Source organism: Leptonychotes weddellii, chromosome 8 (genome assembly GCF_054177405.1).
Source record: "Leptonychotes weddellii isolate Sample4059 chromosome 8, ASM5417740v2, whole genome shotgun sequence".
NCBI classification, from domain to species: domain Eukaryota; kingdom Metazoa; phylum Chordata; class Mammalia; order Carnivora; family Phocidae; genus Leptonychotes; species Leptonychotes weddellii.
Genome location: NC_138376.1, coordinates 50,652,774 through 50,667,341, shown reverse-complemented (window position 1 = coordinate 50,667,341; position 14,568 = coordinate 50,652,774). Strand labels below are relative to the sequence as shown.

At 37.1% G+C, this 14,568-nt stretch overlaps 1 protein-coding gene across 5 annotated transcripts in view; it reads right to left on the bottom strand.

Moving 5' to 3' along the window:
• The window catches only part of ADGRB3 (adhesion G protein-coupled receptor B3), a 700,248-nt gene that overhangs the window by 312,494 nt on the left and 373,186 nt on the right, over nt 1-14,568 (bottom strand). For all 5 annotated transcript variants that reach the window (XM_081828473.1, XM_081828476.1, XM_081828477.1 and 2 more), the window contains 2 exons: nt 2,484-2,633; nt 1,565-1,640 (listed from right to left, as the gene is read on the bottom strand). In XM_081828473.1, the coding sequence (XP_081684599.1) occupies nt 1,565-1,640; nt 2,484-2,633 (226 nt within the window). The remainder of the gene's footprint in view (nt 1-1,564; nt 1,641-2,483; nt 2,634-14,568) is intronic.

Below are 14,568 nucleotides of genomic sequence, written 5' to 3'. Positions count from 1 at the left end.
CTCTCAGCAGCAAACAGGGTGAATGTTGCACATCAAGGTGCTTATTTATTTATTTATTTATTTGGTGCTTATATTTTAAAGCTGAACTGAAGGCAGGCGATTTCTGAGTGACTGGATAAGTTTATAAATTTTTTGTTATGTGAAATTAAAATTAAAACCCAAGTCCTCTGATTTTGAGTTAGTGTCTAGTCTAGAGTTCTTGAAAGACTAGCTTCATATAAATGAACCCCCTATGGAAATAAGGGTCTAACTTTGAGTATCTGGGTGCACTGAACTTGAGCACATTTCTTTTCAAATAAACACCACACACAAAGTTAGAGGCAATGTAAGTATAAGTCTATTTTATCTGTAATTGTGCATACCAAAGTGTTTTAACAAAACCAGTGGAAAAGTTGACAGTAAACTCATTAGTTTTGAAAATCTTTTATTGGTAGAACAAAAGCAAACACAGACCGATTCAAATTCAGAAAGCCCAAATTCCATCCAGAGAAGAAGGTAATTAAAGAAAACTCAACTTCCCATAGTTGTCTCTTTGGTTGCAGCTAGAGATTCACCGACTGTATTAATAATTTGCTGCACATGGAAAGATTTTCTCCAAAGAATCATGACTAGTCACTGCCACTGCAGAAAACTTAGTTGCTTCCTTGCAAGGCCTTTTTTCTGCTGCACTGAACTCTAATTGTGTTTATTTATGAGACTATTTGTTATGCTCCTGGTATAACTGTAAACATCATTTACAGTCTTTCCTCCCTAAAAACTTAAAGCTTTATTCATAAGGGTGTGAGTAAGAGCTCACTGCAAATGTGGCTGTGTTTAACTAAAACAAAAAACAAAAAAAAAACTTGGTCTCAGTCATCCAGAAGGAGATGTGGTGGAGGAAACAAGTCATCATGAGTGAGAGCATTACTACCCAAGTAGGTGTGAATGATGTTTTCTGTGAGATCGGTAAAGTAGTTAAGACAATAGAGCAAATAAATGTTCATAGAATTACTATGTGTAATTGTTTCTTTTCATGGCTGGGAGGAAAGAAATCAATGGATTTCTTCCAAAAATAGTCCTCTAATTTAACAACAGCATTTTTTCTTAATGTCGCTATAATTGAATATTTATTTAGAGGCAAATTGAGATCTTGTGCAAATGAAGAACAAAGCATGCATTCTCAGTCATCATGGCACTCCTGTAATTTCATGTAATGTTGATGAACAGTACCATTAAGTGCAAATAAAGAGAGAAGACAGATTAATTTTAAAACAACCCATTCTACTACAGAGACTTGAGTTTTTTTCTTTTCCTTAATTTTTTTTTTCCTTAGTCTTAAGGCAAGTCATGATTAGTTACAAAGGAATTGCAGGGGTATAATCAGAGACCAAAATTGTCTTTTCTAGTTGTTTTGAAGTGCATAATATGCTAATAAGCTGTTCATTAAATGGGTATTTTCTATTTAATTTAAGAAAAAGCCCTTTGTATTAACAAAGCTTGTTTGACTATTTTCATAGCATGAGCTATAATCACATTTTTGGAATAATTTACAAAGATTATAACAGCTTATTATTTCATAGCTTACCTCAAAGTGGGCAAAATTAGATCTAAGTTTTTGTACAGGACTGCTCCAAGAACAAATACCGATGATTCATCTAATTCTAGAAAAAATGAAATTAAAAATATTAGTGAAACGACAAGAAAAATACTGTCTTCTAAAACTTTAATCTGCTTATTACAAGGGGATTCCAGTACTTGCTGTTGCAAAGCTGAATAGAAGAAATGCCTTCCTAACCATGCATGGGACAGATTAACCCACACACCATACATATTAATGGTAGCTCAAAAAGATGAGTTTTCAGGGCTTTTGTGTCATATGAAGTAACCTTCCTTCACCAGGCTGAGACAGAAGGCTACAGTAGTTGCAGCTAAGGAGTTTCAAATCTTAATGATATGGGGAAAGAAAAACAATTTTCTTTTGGAGCTCTAAGCTAGAAGGTCAAAATCTCCAAGGTAAAAAGGAAGACTGGTGTCGCTGTCAAAAGTAGCCATTAACTTTTAGAGGCTGCTGAAGATGTTCCCAAAACTGAATTTTTCTTAAATTTGCTTTTGTATACCAAAATAATATCTACAAACCAAAGCAAAAGTGAGGAAGAAGTAAAAAATGACTGTGGAAAATGCAATGCGTTTCCATACCTAAAATTAAAATATGCCACAGGCTTTACACTGAGATAAAACTGCCAATCCTGAAACTTAACCAGGCCAAACTCAGGTCTAGAATTTGCACTTGTATTTTTTTCCCATTTTAATAGATCCTTTCCTCCAGTAAATTCTGATTTAGAGACCAAATGTCAGTTTTCTCTATTTACAAAATTAGTTTAGAATCATGATTGTAGACTGTTACTAAGTTGTTTGACGCGAGCAGATTTATATGTAGTGTACTACTATTAAACGGCCTTATTAGAAATGTTTTGTTCAAAGCTCAAATTATTTCACATATTTACCTTTTGATGACACAGGAGTAAAAATGCTTTTTGGGATAACTACCCTATCTTCTGAGTTTCTCGCCCAGTCAACCATTCCCTTTCGTCCTTTCATTGGGAAGTTGATGTCGGTTAGAACAGAGGCTGCAGGAAGCTTCTGAATGCTAGCCACTATTAGGAAAGAAGTAATAATGTTAACTAAGATCTTTCAGTGCAATCACAGTTGGCCACACTAAAACTTGCAATATCTTCAAAATAAAATCTTGAGCCAAAATTATATTTATCAGAGCCACAACACAGACTTGTTTCCTGTTCTTAGACAATATTCATGAAGGCTGCCAATTCTTTCACCTATCAGTCTAGATTTCTGTTGCTTTCCAGAAGAATCAGGCACTGATGGTCAATGGAGTGTATTCTGAGAGGACCAGCGTGTATTCCCACTGGTTGTTCATGGCTGACCTCCATTCCAATTGTCAGAAGTCCATACTGTATTTTTTGCTAAGGATTTCGATGAACACACTTGATTCATAGGCGGAAATTTGCATTTAAATCTGAACTTTGTCTTTTGAACAAATTTTCTGCATTTATGTCTGAATGTTATCTTTTTGGAACAAATTTTTCATGGATTAAATGATGTACCATGGAGGCATGGAAAGCAAAGCCATATTGCTCTTGGAGACAGAACTGTCATAATCCAAATAATAAAGCACCAGTAATGCCATAACCACAGAGCCGATACAATATGCAGAAAGATTTATCAAGTAGATCAATAACCCAAAACTTTTAAAACATCCCCCTGCAATTGAAAGTAATCAATGTATACTTTGAATGGAGAATCATGTCTTTACTTGCAATAAGTACTTTAATATACATTGAAAAAATTCATGAATGATATGTTTGGTAATGCCTGAATATATTTTTTATTACATGTAACAATTACACACACACACACATATATGTCATAAGACTATAATGATAAATACTTAAGTGCTTATTGATTATATACATTTCCAATTAAGAAATGTAATTTGTGTGACTTTTACATAGGTCCATACTTGTTCTACATTAAAGCTTTAGGTATCTCACGGAGGATTTAAATAGAATGATAATGAAGAAAACTAAAGAAGCTATTACAGAAGTAAGCTAAAGAAACCATTCAGCTCCTCATAAGTGGATTTCACTCTGAAGAAACTTATGATTTAAATCGAGAGAACGAAAATTAAGAATTTAACAATATTAGTTGTATAAATATATTGCATCACTGGCTTTGTTCCAAATTGAAATGGTTATGTATTATTGTACTTTACTAAAGCTCTTTCAGGCTATTATAGACATCCATTATCAGCAGAGGATGGAATTTCATTTGGCCTGTAATTTGACATAATAAGCTTAAAAAATGATCTTGTTACTAAATGTTGAAGGAAAAAGGGTGCTGAGTAGCACATAAATTCATTATGGATGTTAAATGCTGTTTTTGGATAACAGCTGTAATTATTTGTTTCTTTAATTTTCCAAACAATATAGTCTTTGTTGTCCATAAATAACCCAGTTCACGTGTCCTGAAAGGTCCAAATCCTCCACTGCAGAAGGTCAGCAAATTGGCCGCACATTCTTTCTTAAGGGTCCTATAAGCTTTATTCAACCTGCAAAACTAAGTTCATCTGATTCCAAATCCCTTGATTCTAACTTTGGTTTTCTTGATATTTAGAGGAAATTTATTTCACCTCTTTGCTCTAAAAACTGATGAAAAGAAATGAAGGTTTTTCTATCTCACAACTGGTTTCTGTTATAAAGGAAAATAAACCAGAAATAAACTGTTGGACTCTGAAGTCTAATAATTCATCTGTGTCCATACACCTTGGATAGAAAACAAAAATCAGATGAACAAAAAGGAAAAATAACAAATGAAGGAAGCACATTCTGTACCAACTCTATCACTTTATCTTGAATAAATTCTAGTCTAATGCCATACTCTTAAATACAAAATGATATAATTATACATGCTTGTATCTCACATGATGAAATGCATTCATTCTTCAATTAAAGGCAGATTATCTATTAAGTTATGATGATATAGATTAGATTGTACTTTTGAACATCATCTAGATTAAAGAAATATAAAAATTAATTAGGATCACTATTTAATTTGTGCAAAAAGTCCTTTGAATTGCAGTCTTTAGCATAAAAAGGACATAAAAACAAACACTTATTCATTGATTTTAGTAGAAATGTAGTTCTTAAAGTAAGATGATATTTTCAATAAATGCATTATCAAGAAGGATATGATTTCATAGACTGATGAGAGTCCAATGCTAGTTTAAAATATGAAGTATTTAAAATTGTACATCTTTACCTTAAAGCTATCTAGGATGATGCCTTGGATGACACTGTGGTTCTTCATGACCCTGACATGATTAACAAGAAAACCTATTTCCATATAGCAAAAATAATTTAAAGATGACTTTTATTTCCTCCTTCTTTCAATCCCTGTACCAGACACTTGGACCAATTCAATCCTCAATCCCTTCCCTCCTTCACCAGGTTTAACTGTCCAAAACCCTTAGGGAAAACTTAGATGCAGTCTTTAGGGAACTGGGAAGCTCAGATGTTAAGTGAATACCAAAGAGGTAAGATTAAAAATGAATGCTTTAAAGTGTGCCAAGTTTATACAAATATGTGTCCAGTGCTGACAAAGGAACACAAAGGCAAAGCGTAAGCGCACAATCCCCACCCTCTGCTTCTGCAGTAATTGCTGCATTAAAACCACTCATTGTGGGTGGTTAGATAATAGAGCATCTTTCCTCAAAAACTGAGAAAATGCCTTTCTTACAGAAGATTAAAGTGCTTAGAAGAAACCTCAAAGAACACAATGTCCCTGAACAAATAGGCACATCTTGAATGCTCCAAGAATTATCCTAAATTCACTGTATTGTGTTTTCATTACAACACTAGATTTGATTTCTTAAGCAATAAAAATAGGTGACTCATCACCGATAAACCTTGGAGCAAAACCAGCTGCACTTTCATTTTGCAATTTTAAAACTTTCATTTTGAATTTGGATAAGCAGCATAAAATTCCTTCTCGTCAGAAAGGATAAAGAATTCCCGCAGTTGGGTCTAAAAGCATATGGGCTGAGTTTTGTTTGTTTGTTTTTGTTTTGCTTTTGGTTCACCAACGCAGCAAAGGTGGAGCTTCTACCATTGTTCCTGAGGAAAACCATGAGGTTTTAGCACTTAGCCCTAACTGAGGTCCTGGAGAATGGCAGCTCTGTCATGTACAAAAGTTGGAGCTAATATGATGCATCAGTTGCTTCATGGACAAGAATGGAAGGCACGTAGAAGAAAAAGATGAGAGAGCCAAGGTGTGTGCATGAATGCTGGAGGAATGAGCACAATGGGCAAATGAAGGCCAATAGAGGAAAATCACAATTCACCAGAATGGCTCAAGTGTGGACTCTGGATCTGGGCTTGGGATTCAAATCTTGATATTTTAGGGTAACTATAATATCCTGTTTTTTTTTTTTTTAAGATTTTATTTATTTATCTGACAGAGAGAGACACAGTGAGAGAGGGAACACAAGCAGGGGGAGTGGGAGAGGGAGAAGCAGGCTTCCCGCGGAGCAGGGAGCCTGATGTGGGGCTCGATCCCGGGACCCTGGGATCATGACCTGAGCCGAAGGCAGACGCTTAATGACTGAGCCACCCAGGCATCCCTAACTTGTTTTTTTTTGGGGGGGGGCGGTGGGCAGTCCCAGTTTCTGGGACTTCTGCTGTTCGGCTAATTGAGGTTATGTATTTAAAACTTTTTATCAAATATATACACATAACCAAAGGCAGGCACTTAAAATAGAGCTTATCCTTTAGTACTTAAATGTGTCACCCAGGGAGCTGAGGGTTCCTTTTTATTCATTCTCTTTTCTTCCTTCCTCCTTCTTCTCCTTCCTTCCTTCTTCTCCTCCCCCTACCCCTTCTCCTCCTTCTTTTTCTTTTCTTCTCTCTCTCTCCCTCTCTCTCTGTCTCTCTCTGTGTCTCTGTCTCCATCTCTCTCTCTCCCTTTCCTTTTTCCAATAGAATCTGCCAGAGGGAAGAGGTTGGCTTCTCTGGTTATTTGGTCACACAAAGTCAGCCAGGCTAAAAATCTCCATTGAAAAGGAAAAGGATTGCATCCTCAGTGACAAATTCAGTATTACCATTGCAGCCAAGGCCACAGTTTGCAAAGAGAATTTAGGCAGTGACCTAAGTGCTTAGAGCAGCAACTCACAGTCTATAAATGAGTAAAGGAAACTCCCAAGCAAGGGCACCTTAGAATCATAAACAAAAGTAGAGGTGGATACAGAAATAGAAGTTTAAGAGATGCCTTAAGAGGGATATTGATGCTTCCAAAATATTTAAAGTTTGCATCATTTTTCATGTTGATTCAGAGGGAACAACCTACAAATTGGGTCTTAACTCATCAATATTAGAAAATTGGCTAGTTATCAAAATGGATTTGCTTGTGGAAAACATCACTCAATATTACTAGATGGTCACCCCCACAGTTTTGAAATCTTAGGAGAAAAATATGGCAGGGAAGGAACTCTGCAATGCATCAGTGTGTTAGAAAGCAACTGTTAGTTTTGCCTGTGTACCATTGCAAACACAGAGGGGCCGAGCAAAGCCTGCATGTAGTGTGATCCCTTGGCATTTAGCAGCTTAAAAAGCCATGGTTTTTATATTTGTATAGTAATGCTGAGTGCCTTATAAAATACTGAGGGCGTTTGGGAGGGAAGGGAAGGACAGCTGACACTTACTGAACACTTGACATGACCTCAGCATTTTGTTAGCCATTCCTTAATTTATTCAACAAGTATGTATCAAATGTCTCCTCTGTGCTAGGCACTCTTCTTAGCACAGCACTTAGGCGCGTCCTTTACATGTGATACCTTATTTAATATTTAGAACAACCCTTATTTAATATTTAAAACAACCCTAGGAGGCATCATTATCCGTATCTTCATTGTTATTATCCCTACATTCATTTTACAAATGAGGAAGTAGACTCTGTTAAAGTGGTAACATTGTGACTCAAGTCTCAGTTTGCCTGCTCAGAAGTATATGATTTTGCACTGTGTGGTGCATTTTGATTTTACCCCAACAAATTAATAGCAAATTTACTTTGTCTTACTATAATATTTTTGCACTACATATGAAAGACAGACGTAACAATTCAGTGAGAGCAAATAAAACTATTCTCACTTGTCCAACAGGAGATCAAAACTAGATACCACTGAGGAATGGTGATTATCCAAAGGGGATATATACATATATTTTAATTTGTCTAGCATAATCTTTACGTTCTAACATCTCCATAAAAAAATCATATCTTAGGATTCTGCAACAGCGAGTGGTTTATAGGAAACATTCAGTCAGACAGACAGATTTTGGTTCTTCTCTCATCACCCTATTTCCTCCATTTACTCTCTTTTCCTGAAAGGCTAAGATTGGAATACTGAGGGCTAAAGAGAAAGAATAGGCTTGCTAGAAAATAGTGTGCAACCATCACTTCCTAGGAAACACAGCCACTCAGCAGGGGTGTCCACAAGGACCACAGCGCTCTGAGAGCTCCCCACAGTTGCATTCCACCATCATCCGTGTAGAGGGAAGCGACTCCAAGTCCCAGGACCAGGACACAGAGATTTAGATGAGAAATATTCTTCGCATTAGGAATTTACAGGTGTTTCTTTTTCAGAGAAAAAGTAGGATTCTCTGATTTTAATTTTTTTAAATTTTTATTTAAAGACTTATTTATTTTTTAGAGAGAGAAAGCACACACGCACGGGGTGGGGGGGTGGGCAGAGGGATAGAGAGAATCCTGAAGCAGACTCCCCATGGAGCTAGGAGCCTGACACAGGGGGCTGGATCCCATGACCCTGAGATCATGACCTGAGCAGGAATCCAGAGTCAGCTGCTTAACTGACTTGAGCCACCCAGGTGCACCTAAGATCCTCTGATTTTTTAAAAGTGGACAAATTAGGCAGTCAAAAAAGTAACTATGTGGTATCGAGGATATTTTTTTCAACTTGTTAGCTTTTAATGACATATTATGTATATTGAAACTTTAAATAATTAACCATTTTACATATTCCTTTCCAGCATCAAAAAAAAAAACAAAACTTGTAAATTTCTTGTGAATCATTAGCTTCAAATTCTGTTTTTATCCATTGGCTGTTTCTTTATCCAAGCCTGGGAGTCTCTGTACAGCAGGGCACAGTCTTCTAGCTGTTCACGGTATTTTTGCCAGACTTTAGTGCTCTTCATGGAGGACTCCCTCGGCTTCTTCTCAGGTCTCTCCTACTTCCCTAACATGTAATCATACCTATGCACAGGGTATGTCCACAGCCTATACTTGACTCTCACTGAAGCCGAACTGTCTCAACCAGGAACTGGCAAACTACATCCCACAGGCCAAATCTTTCCTATCAGCTATTTTTGTATGGTCTGCAAGTTAAAAATGGTTTGTCACATTTTATTTATTTATTTATTTATTTATTTATTTATTTATTTATTTATTTAGGATTTTATTTATTTGACAGAGAGAGACAGCAAGAGAGGGAACAGAAGCAGGGGGAGTGGGAGAGGGAGAAGCAGGCTTCCCATGGAGCAGGGACCCCGATGAGGGACTCGATCCCAGGAGCCTGGGATCATGACCTGAGCCGAAGGCAGACACTTAACGACTGAGCCACCCAGGCGCCCCTGGTTTGTCACATTTTTAAATGATTGAAAAAAATCAAAAGAAGAATAGTATTTCCTGGCATGTGAAAATTATATGAAATTCCAATTTCAGTGTCCACAAATGAAGTCTTATTGGAACACAGCCACACCCATTCATTCACATAGAGTCTAGGGTCGTTTTCATGCAGCAATGGCAGCAGAGTTCAATAGCTGCACTGAAGACTGGATGGTCCACAAATCCTAAAATATTTACTGTTTGGCCCTTTGCAGAAAAAAGTATGCCTACCTCTGTTCTAGACATATGATGGAGAAGCTATTTTGAAACAGTACAATTTTTCTTTAAAGAGAAACACATTCCGAAAATACACGTGTTTCTGTACTTATTCTGTTACCTATTGCATGTTCTTCCTACCTTTTCTTTCAAGGCTATGCTGAGTATTGTGGGGAAATTTAAGCTGATGACACCACTTTTCTTTTAGTTTTTGAAAAGAGTATGTTTTGTGGTCTTTTAGAGACATACTTTTTATAAATGTTCATCTTCTCTACCCAAGTAGTTCATGATTTTACTCCTAACATAAATGCAAAATAAAATGTGGTATGGGAAGTCATTTTTGCATGAATATCTGAATAGTAAAAACAAATGATATAGAAAATGCTTCAGTGGGACACCTGGGTGGCTCAGTTGGTTGAACATTGGACTCATGGTTTCAGCTCAGGTCATCATATCATGGTTATGAGATTGAGCCCCACGATGGGTGCTGCCCTCAATGAGGAGTCTGCCTGAGATTCTCTCCCTCCCCCTCTGCCCCTTCCCTTGCTGGTGCATGCACTCTCTCTCTCTGTCAAATAAAATAAATAAATAAAATATTTTTAAAAAAGAAGAAAATGCTTTAGGAAATAAGTTTTCCTTCTTCTGCCAACCAGAGAAATTAAGAACAGAATTCCTCCAGAGGAAGGAGCATCAGATGATAATTAACCAAGTTTTGAATAAGAGAGAAGAGAGAGAGAGTTCTTCTGTACATGCAACATTACTGACTTCTTTCTCTTTACATACACATGCATGCATGTGTGTGTATAATATGCTGTTTCGATATGTAAGGGGTTTTGAATACTACTAGAAAAGAATTAAATCAAGGACCTATTAGGAATTGGGCACCAATGCAGGCAGCAAACAGCAACTGAAGCCAACAATCCAAGGGCTTTCCAAGATAGGGACTCATCTATCCCCAGAAAAGTAATAGCAATGACCAGTGTTAAGGGATGACAAGGGAAAAGAGATCACTGTAGACTCAGAAGTTCATTCTGGAAATTCGTTCATACAACAGATCTCTATTGAGCCCTGAGAATGTTCCAAGCGCTGTCTTACTACTGAGGATTTAACAAGTGAGCAAGGAGACATGAAGTCTTGGCCTTGAAAGAGCTCACAGTCTAGTGGGGAATACACACAATTAATAAGGGAACAAACAATCCAGATGAGGCTAGATTGCGAGAGCATGAAAGAAGTAAAGGATGAGATGGAACATGGTTGGTTGGCTAAAGAAGGCCTCTTTGAAGAGGGGCTGTCTGGCTGTGGTTTGACAGGGAGGAAGGCACTGCCTGTGCAAACCTAAAGCCTGGAAAAGGCCTGTAATGTTCCAGAACTATTAGAATAGCACCTTCTGGGCAGGAGGAAAGGCATGAGGTGAGGAAACTTAATATGCCCTAGAGAAATAGTAATGTTTCTAATAGGGCAGAAAAGTTTAGGTAGAAAAATAGTAGGAGAAAAAGCTAAATATGATACCATAGGCTAAGAGATCTGAAGCATGATCAAATTTAGAATTTGAAGATGTAAGTTAGATGCCTCCTAATTAGAAGTAATAATTGATAATGTGGGCATAGATAAGTCCTCTGAAGAGAGGATAGAGGGCAGATTCATTTATTCAACAAATATTAACTGAGAACCTATTACATGCCAGACACAGTTATGGGCACTGAAAATACACCAGTGAACAAAAAAGTTAGTCTTTGCTCTCATGGGACTGGCATGGTATCTGTGGGGGAGACAGACAAGGAACAAATACAACTAGATGGAAATGTAGATGATATGATTAGAGAATAATGAGTGGGGTTGGGAAACTTTACTAAGTAAGGAAAGCTTCTTTAGTTAGCTGGCATTTGTGCAAAAATCTATAAGAAGTGAGATGGTGAATGATAATGCAAGGAAACGTGGTGTTTAATCATGTAATAAAAATTATCTTGTGTGACCAATATTGTGTTTTTTTTTTAATTCAACAAATGTTTATCGGGCATAACTGTTGATTTCCCACCACTAAAGCGCTTTCTTCTCCAGTGTCACCCACCTTAATAGAAGGTGTCACTGTCTATTCAAATGCTCACACCAAAAACCTAAGGGTCATCTTTACTTCTGGTTTTCCTTTGCCTCCTATGACCCATCCATCAACATCCTCTCAGTATTATTTCTAGAACATGTCTTAAATTCCTGTACTTCTTTCTCCATTCCATTACCCTCTAGAAACCATCAGAATCTCTAACCTGAGCTAATTCAAGAGCTGCCTAACTGGCTTTCTTGATTCCACTCTTTTACTCTGAATTGCTTCTTCTCTCAGAAACTATTGTTATCTTAAAAAAAAAAATCAGATCATGTTGTTCCCTTACTTGAAATAATTCAATGGTTTGCCAGTGCTCTTAGAATAAAATCCAAATCTTATACAATGGCCTACAAGGCTTTGCATGGCTTGGCTTCTGTCTCTCTCTGTGGTCACATTATATATGGCAGCTTGTTTATTGACCCAGATCAACTTGTACAGGTCTTTTCTTTTCCACCACAGGACTTTTCCTTTCTAAGTAGAACAGTATTTTCTATTCTTATCCTTGAGTCTCTGCTAACTTGGGTCTGTTTTAACTGCCCTATCTAAAGAAATTCATTCTCCACCATTCCTCTCTTTTATAGCACCCTGTTTATTTTCTTTATGGCCCTATTCACAGTGAAACATTTTCTAGTTTATGTACACATATTTATTATGTGTTTCCTATACTAGACTCTAAGCTCTTAAAGGAAAGGTATTTTCCCTATTTACCACTGTAGGATAGGATCCCAACATATAGTAGGTCTAACACAACTCCCCATATGTATATTTTTTTTAATGAATGAAGTCTACCAAAGACTTAAAAGACTCACTAGAAGAAACCGGGGTTTAATGTGATAACTTTAGGCCCTGGAGGCAAAAAGATCTAGTTTTCCAACTAGTTTGTGATCTTTGGCAAGTTATTTAATTGCTCTTCAGTTTGACCATCTGTAAAAATTAATAGTCTTTCATGAGGTTTAAGCTGAAGGCAGTTATTTCATTCCCTACACACAGTAAGACACAATATATAATTCCCTTTTATCCTTTATTTCAACCATTCTCTACCTTGTGTAAAATATGGTGGAAGATTAAAAAAGAAGAAGTCCTGACACAGAAAGAGATTACAATCTAGTAACACATCTGTTTCAGACAAATATCTTAAGTATGAGTAGAATGGGTCATAAGAATGTTTCTTGTACCTCTGAAACAAATAATACATTATACGTTAAAAAAAAAAGAAGATAGTAGGAAGGGAAAAATGAAGGGGGGGAATCGAAGGGGGAGACAAACCATGAGAGACTATGGACTCTGAGAAACAAACTGAGGGTTCTAGAGGGGAGGGGAATGGGGGGATGGGTTAGCCTGGTGATGGGTATTAAAGAGGGCACGTACTGAATGGAGCACTGGGTGTTATACACAACAATGAATCATGGAACACTACATCAAAAACTAATGATGTAATGTATGGTGATTAACATAACATAATAAAATTAAAAAAAATTTAAAAAAAGAATGTTTCTTATAAACTCCAAACCTGTCTATTGAATTGTTAAACTGAATGTCTTCAGAAATCTTTTTTTAAAGATTTTTATTTATTTATTTGAGAGACAGAGACTGAGAGAGAGAGCACATGAGAGGGGGGAGGGTCAGGAGGGTCAGAGGGAGAAGCAGACTCCCTGCCGAGCAGTGAGCCTGATGTGGGACTCGGTCCAGGGATTCGATTCAGGGACTCCAGGATCATGACCTGAGTTAAAGGCAGTTGCTTAACCACTGAGCCACCCAGGTGCCCTCTTCAGAAATCTTAAATGTAGCATATCTGAAGCTTAACTCTTGATTTCTACTCATCCTTCATCTAAATATGCTTTCCGCATGCAGTCCTCCCCATACCCTCCTTCCCCCAAGACAGAAAACAGGAAGTTATCCTTGACATGACCATATACTCATCCTCAGGATCTCATTCATCACTGTGCTTACTGTTTCTCTTCCAAAATCCACCTTAAAGTGGTTTTTTTATCTCCATTTTGACTGCTACACAATATTCCATCAAATCTTTAAATAAAAACTCACTATATTCATTGCTTCCATTCTTGTGCCTTTCCTATGCACTTTCCACACTACAGTGAGAGGATTTTTGAAGCAGAGTTGAATCATGTCACTCCCCAGTGAGTTCCTGTTACACTTGCATAAGATACAAAATTCTCCCCAGGGTCTCCATGACCTGGTCCTTGACTTCCTCTTCAACGTTAGCTCATGACTTTTCCCATTTATAAATGTCTCCAGTCATACATGTTCTTTCATTTCATATCAACCCCTCCTTTGGTTAATGCTTATTCAACATCAGGTCTTAGTTTGAATGCCAAGAAGAACTTCCTAGCACTGAGCAACCACTGCCCCCATATCTAAGTGAGAAATCTTGGTTAGTCTCTATTCATATCATTTACCACAATTTAAATATGTCTATGAATTTATTTATTTATCTATATGCATTCTGGTTTTAAAAGTTGTTTTTCCTTCTATTTTCCCTTATACAATAATACAAATTATATATTCATTTGTTCATCTAGTAAGTTTTATATTTAAAAACTTAGTATCTTCCCCATCAGAATGTAACCTCTATAAGGACAACGACCAGGCATATTTAGCTCATCTTTTTGTGCCCAGAAGATAATTGGTACTTGGCAGTCACTAAATAAAGATCGATTTAATATAATGAAAGAAGAAATGAAGAGCAAAAGACTAATTTTAACTGGAGGGAGGGAACTGGGCAAGGTTCAGCACATGACTCTAAGATAATGTAAATAAGAACAGAGAGGTGATTTCAAGTTGTTCATAGAAATTCAGCCACTTCTGGGGTACCTGGGTGGCTCAGTCAGTTGAGCATCCAACCCTTGGTTTCGGCTCAGGTCATGATCTCAGGGTCATGAGACTGAACTCCCTGTGGGGTTCTCTTATCAGAGGGGAGTCTTCTTGAGATTCTCCCCTTCTCCCTCTGCCCCTCCCCCACTCATGCATGCTCATGAGTGTGCTCTCTCTCTCTTTCTCATATAAAT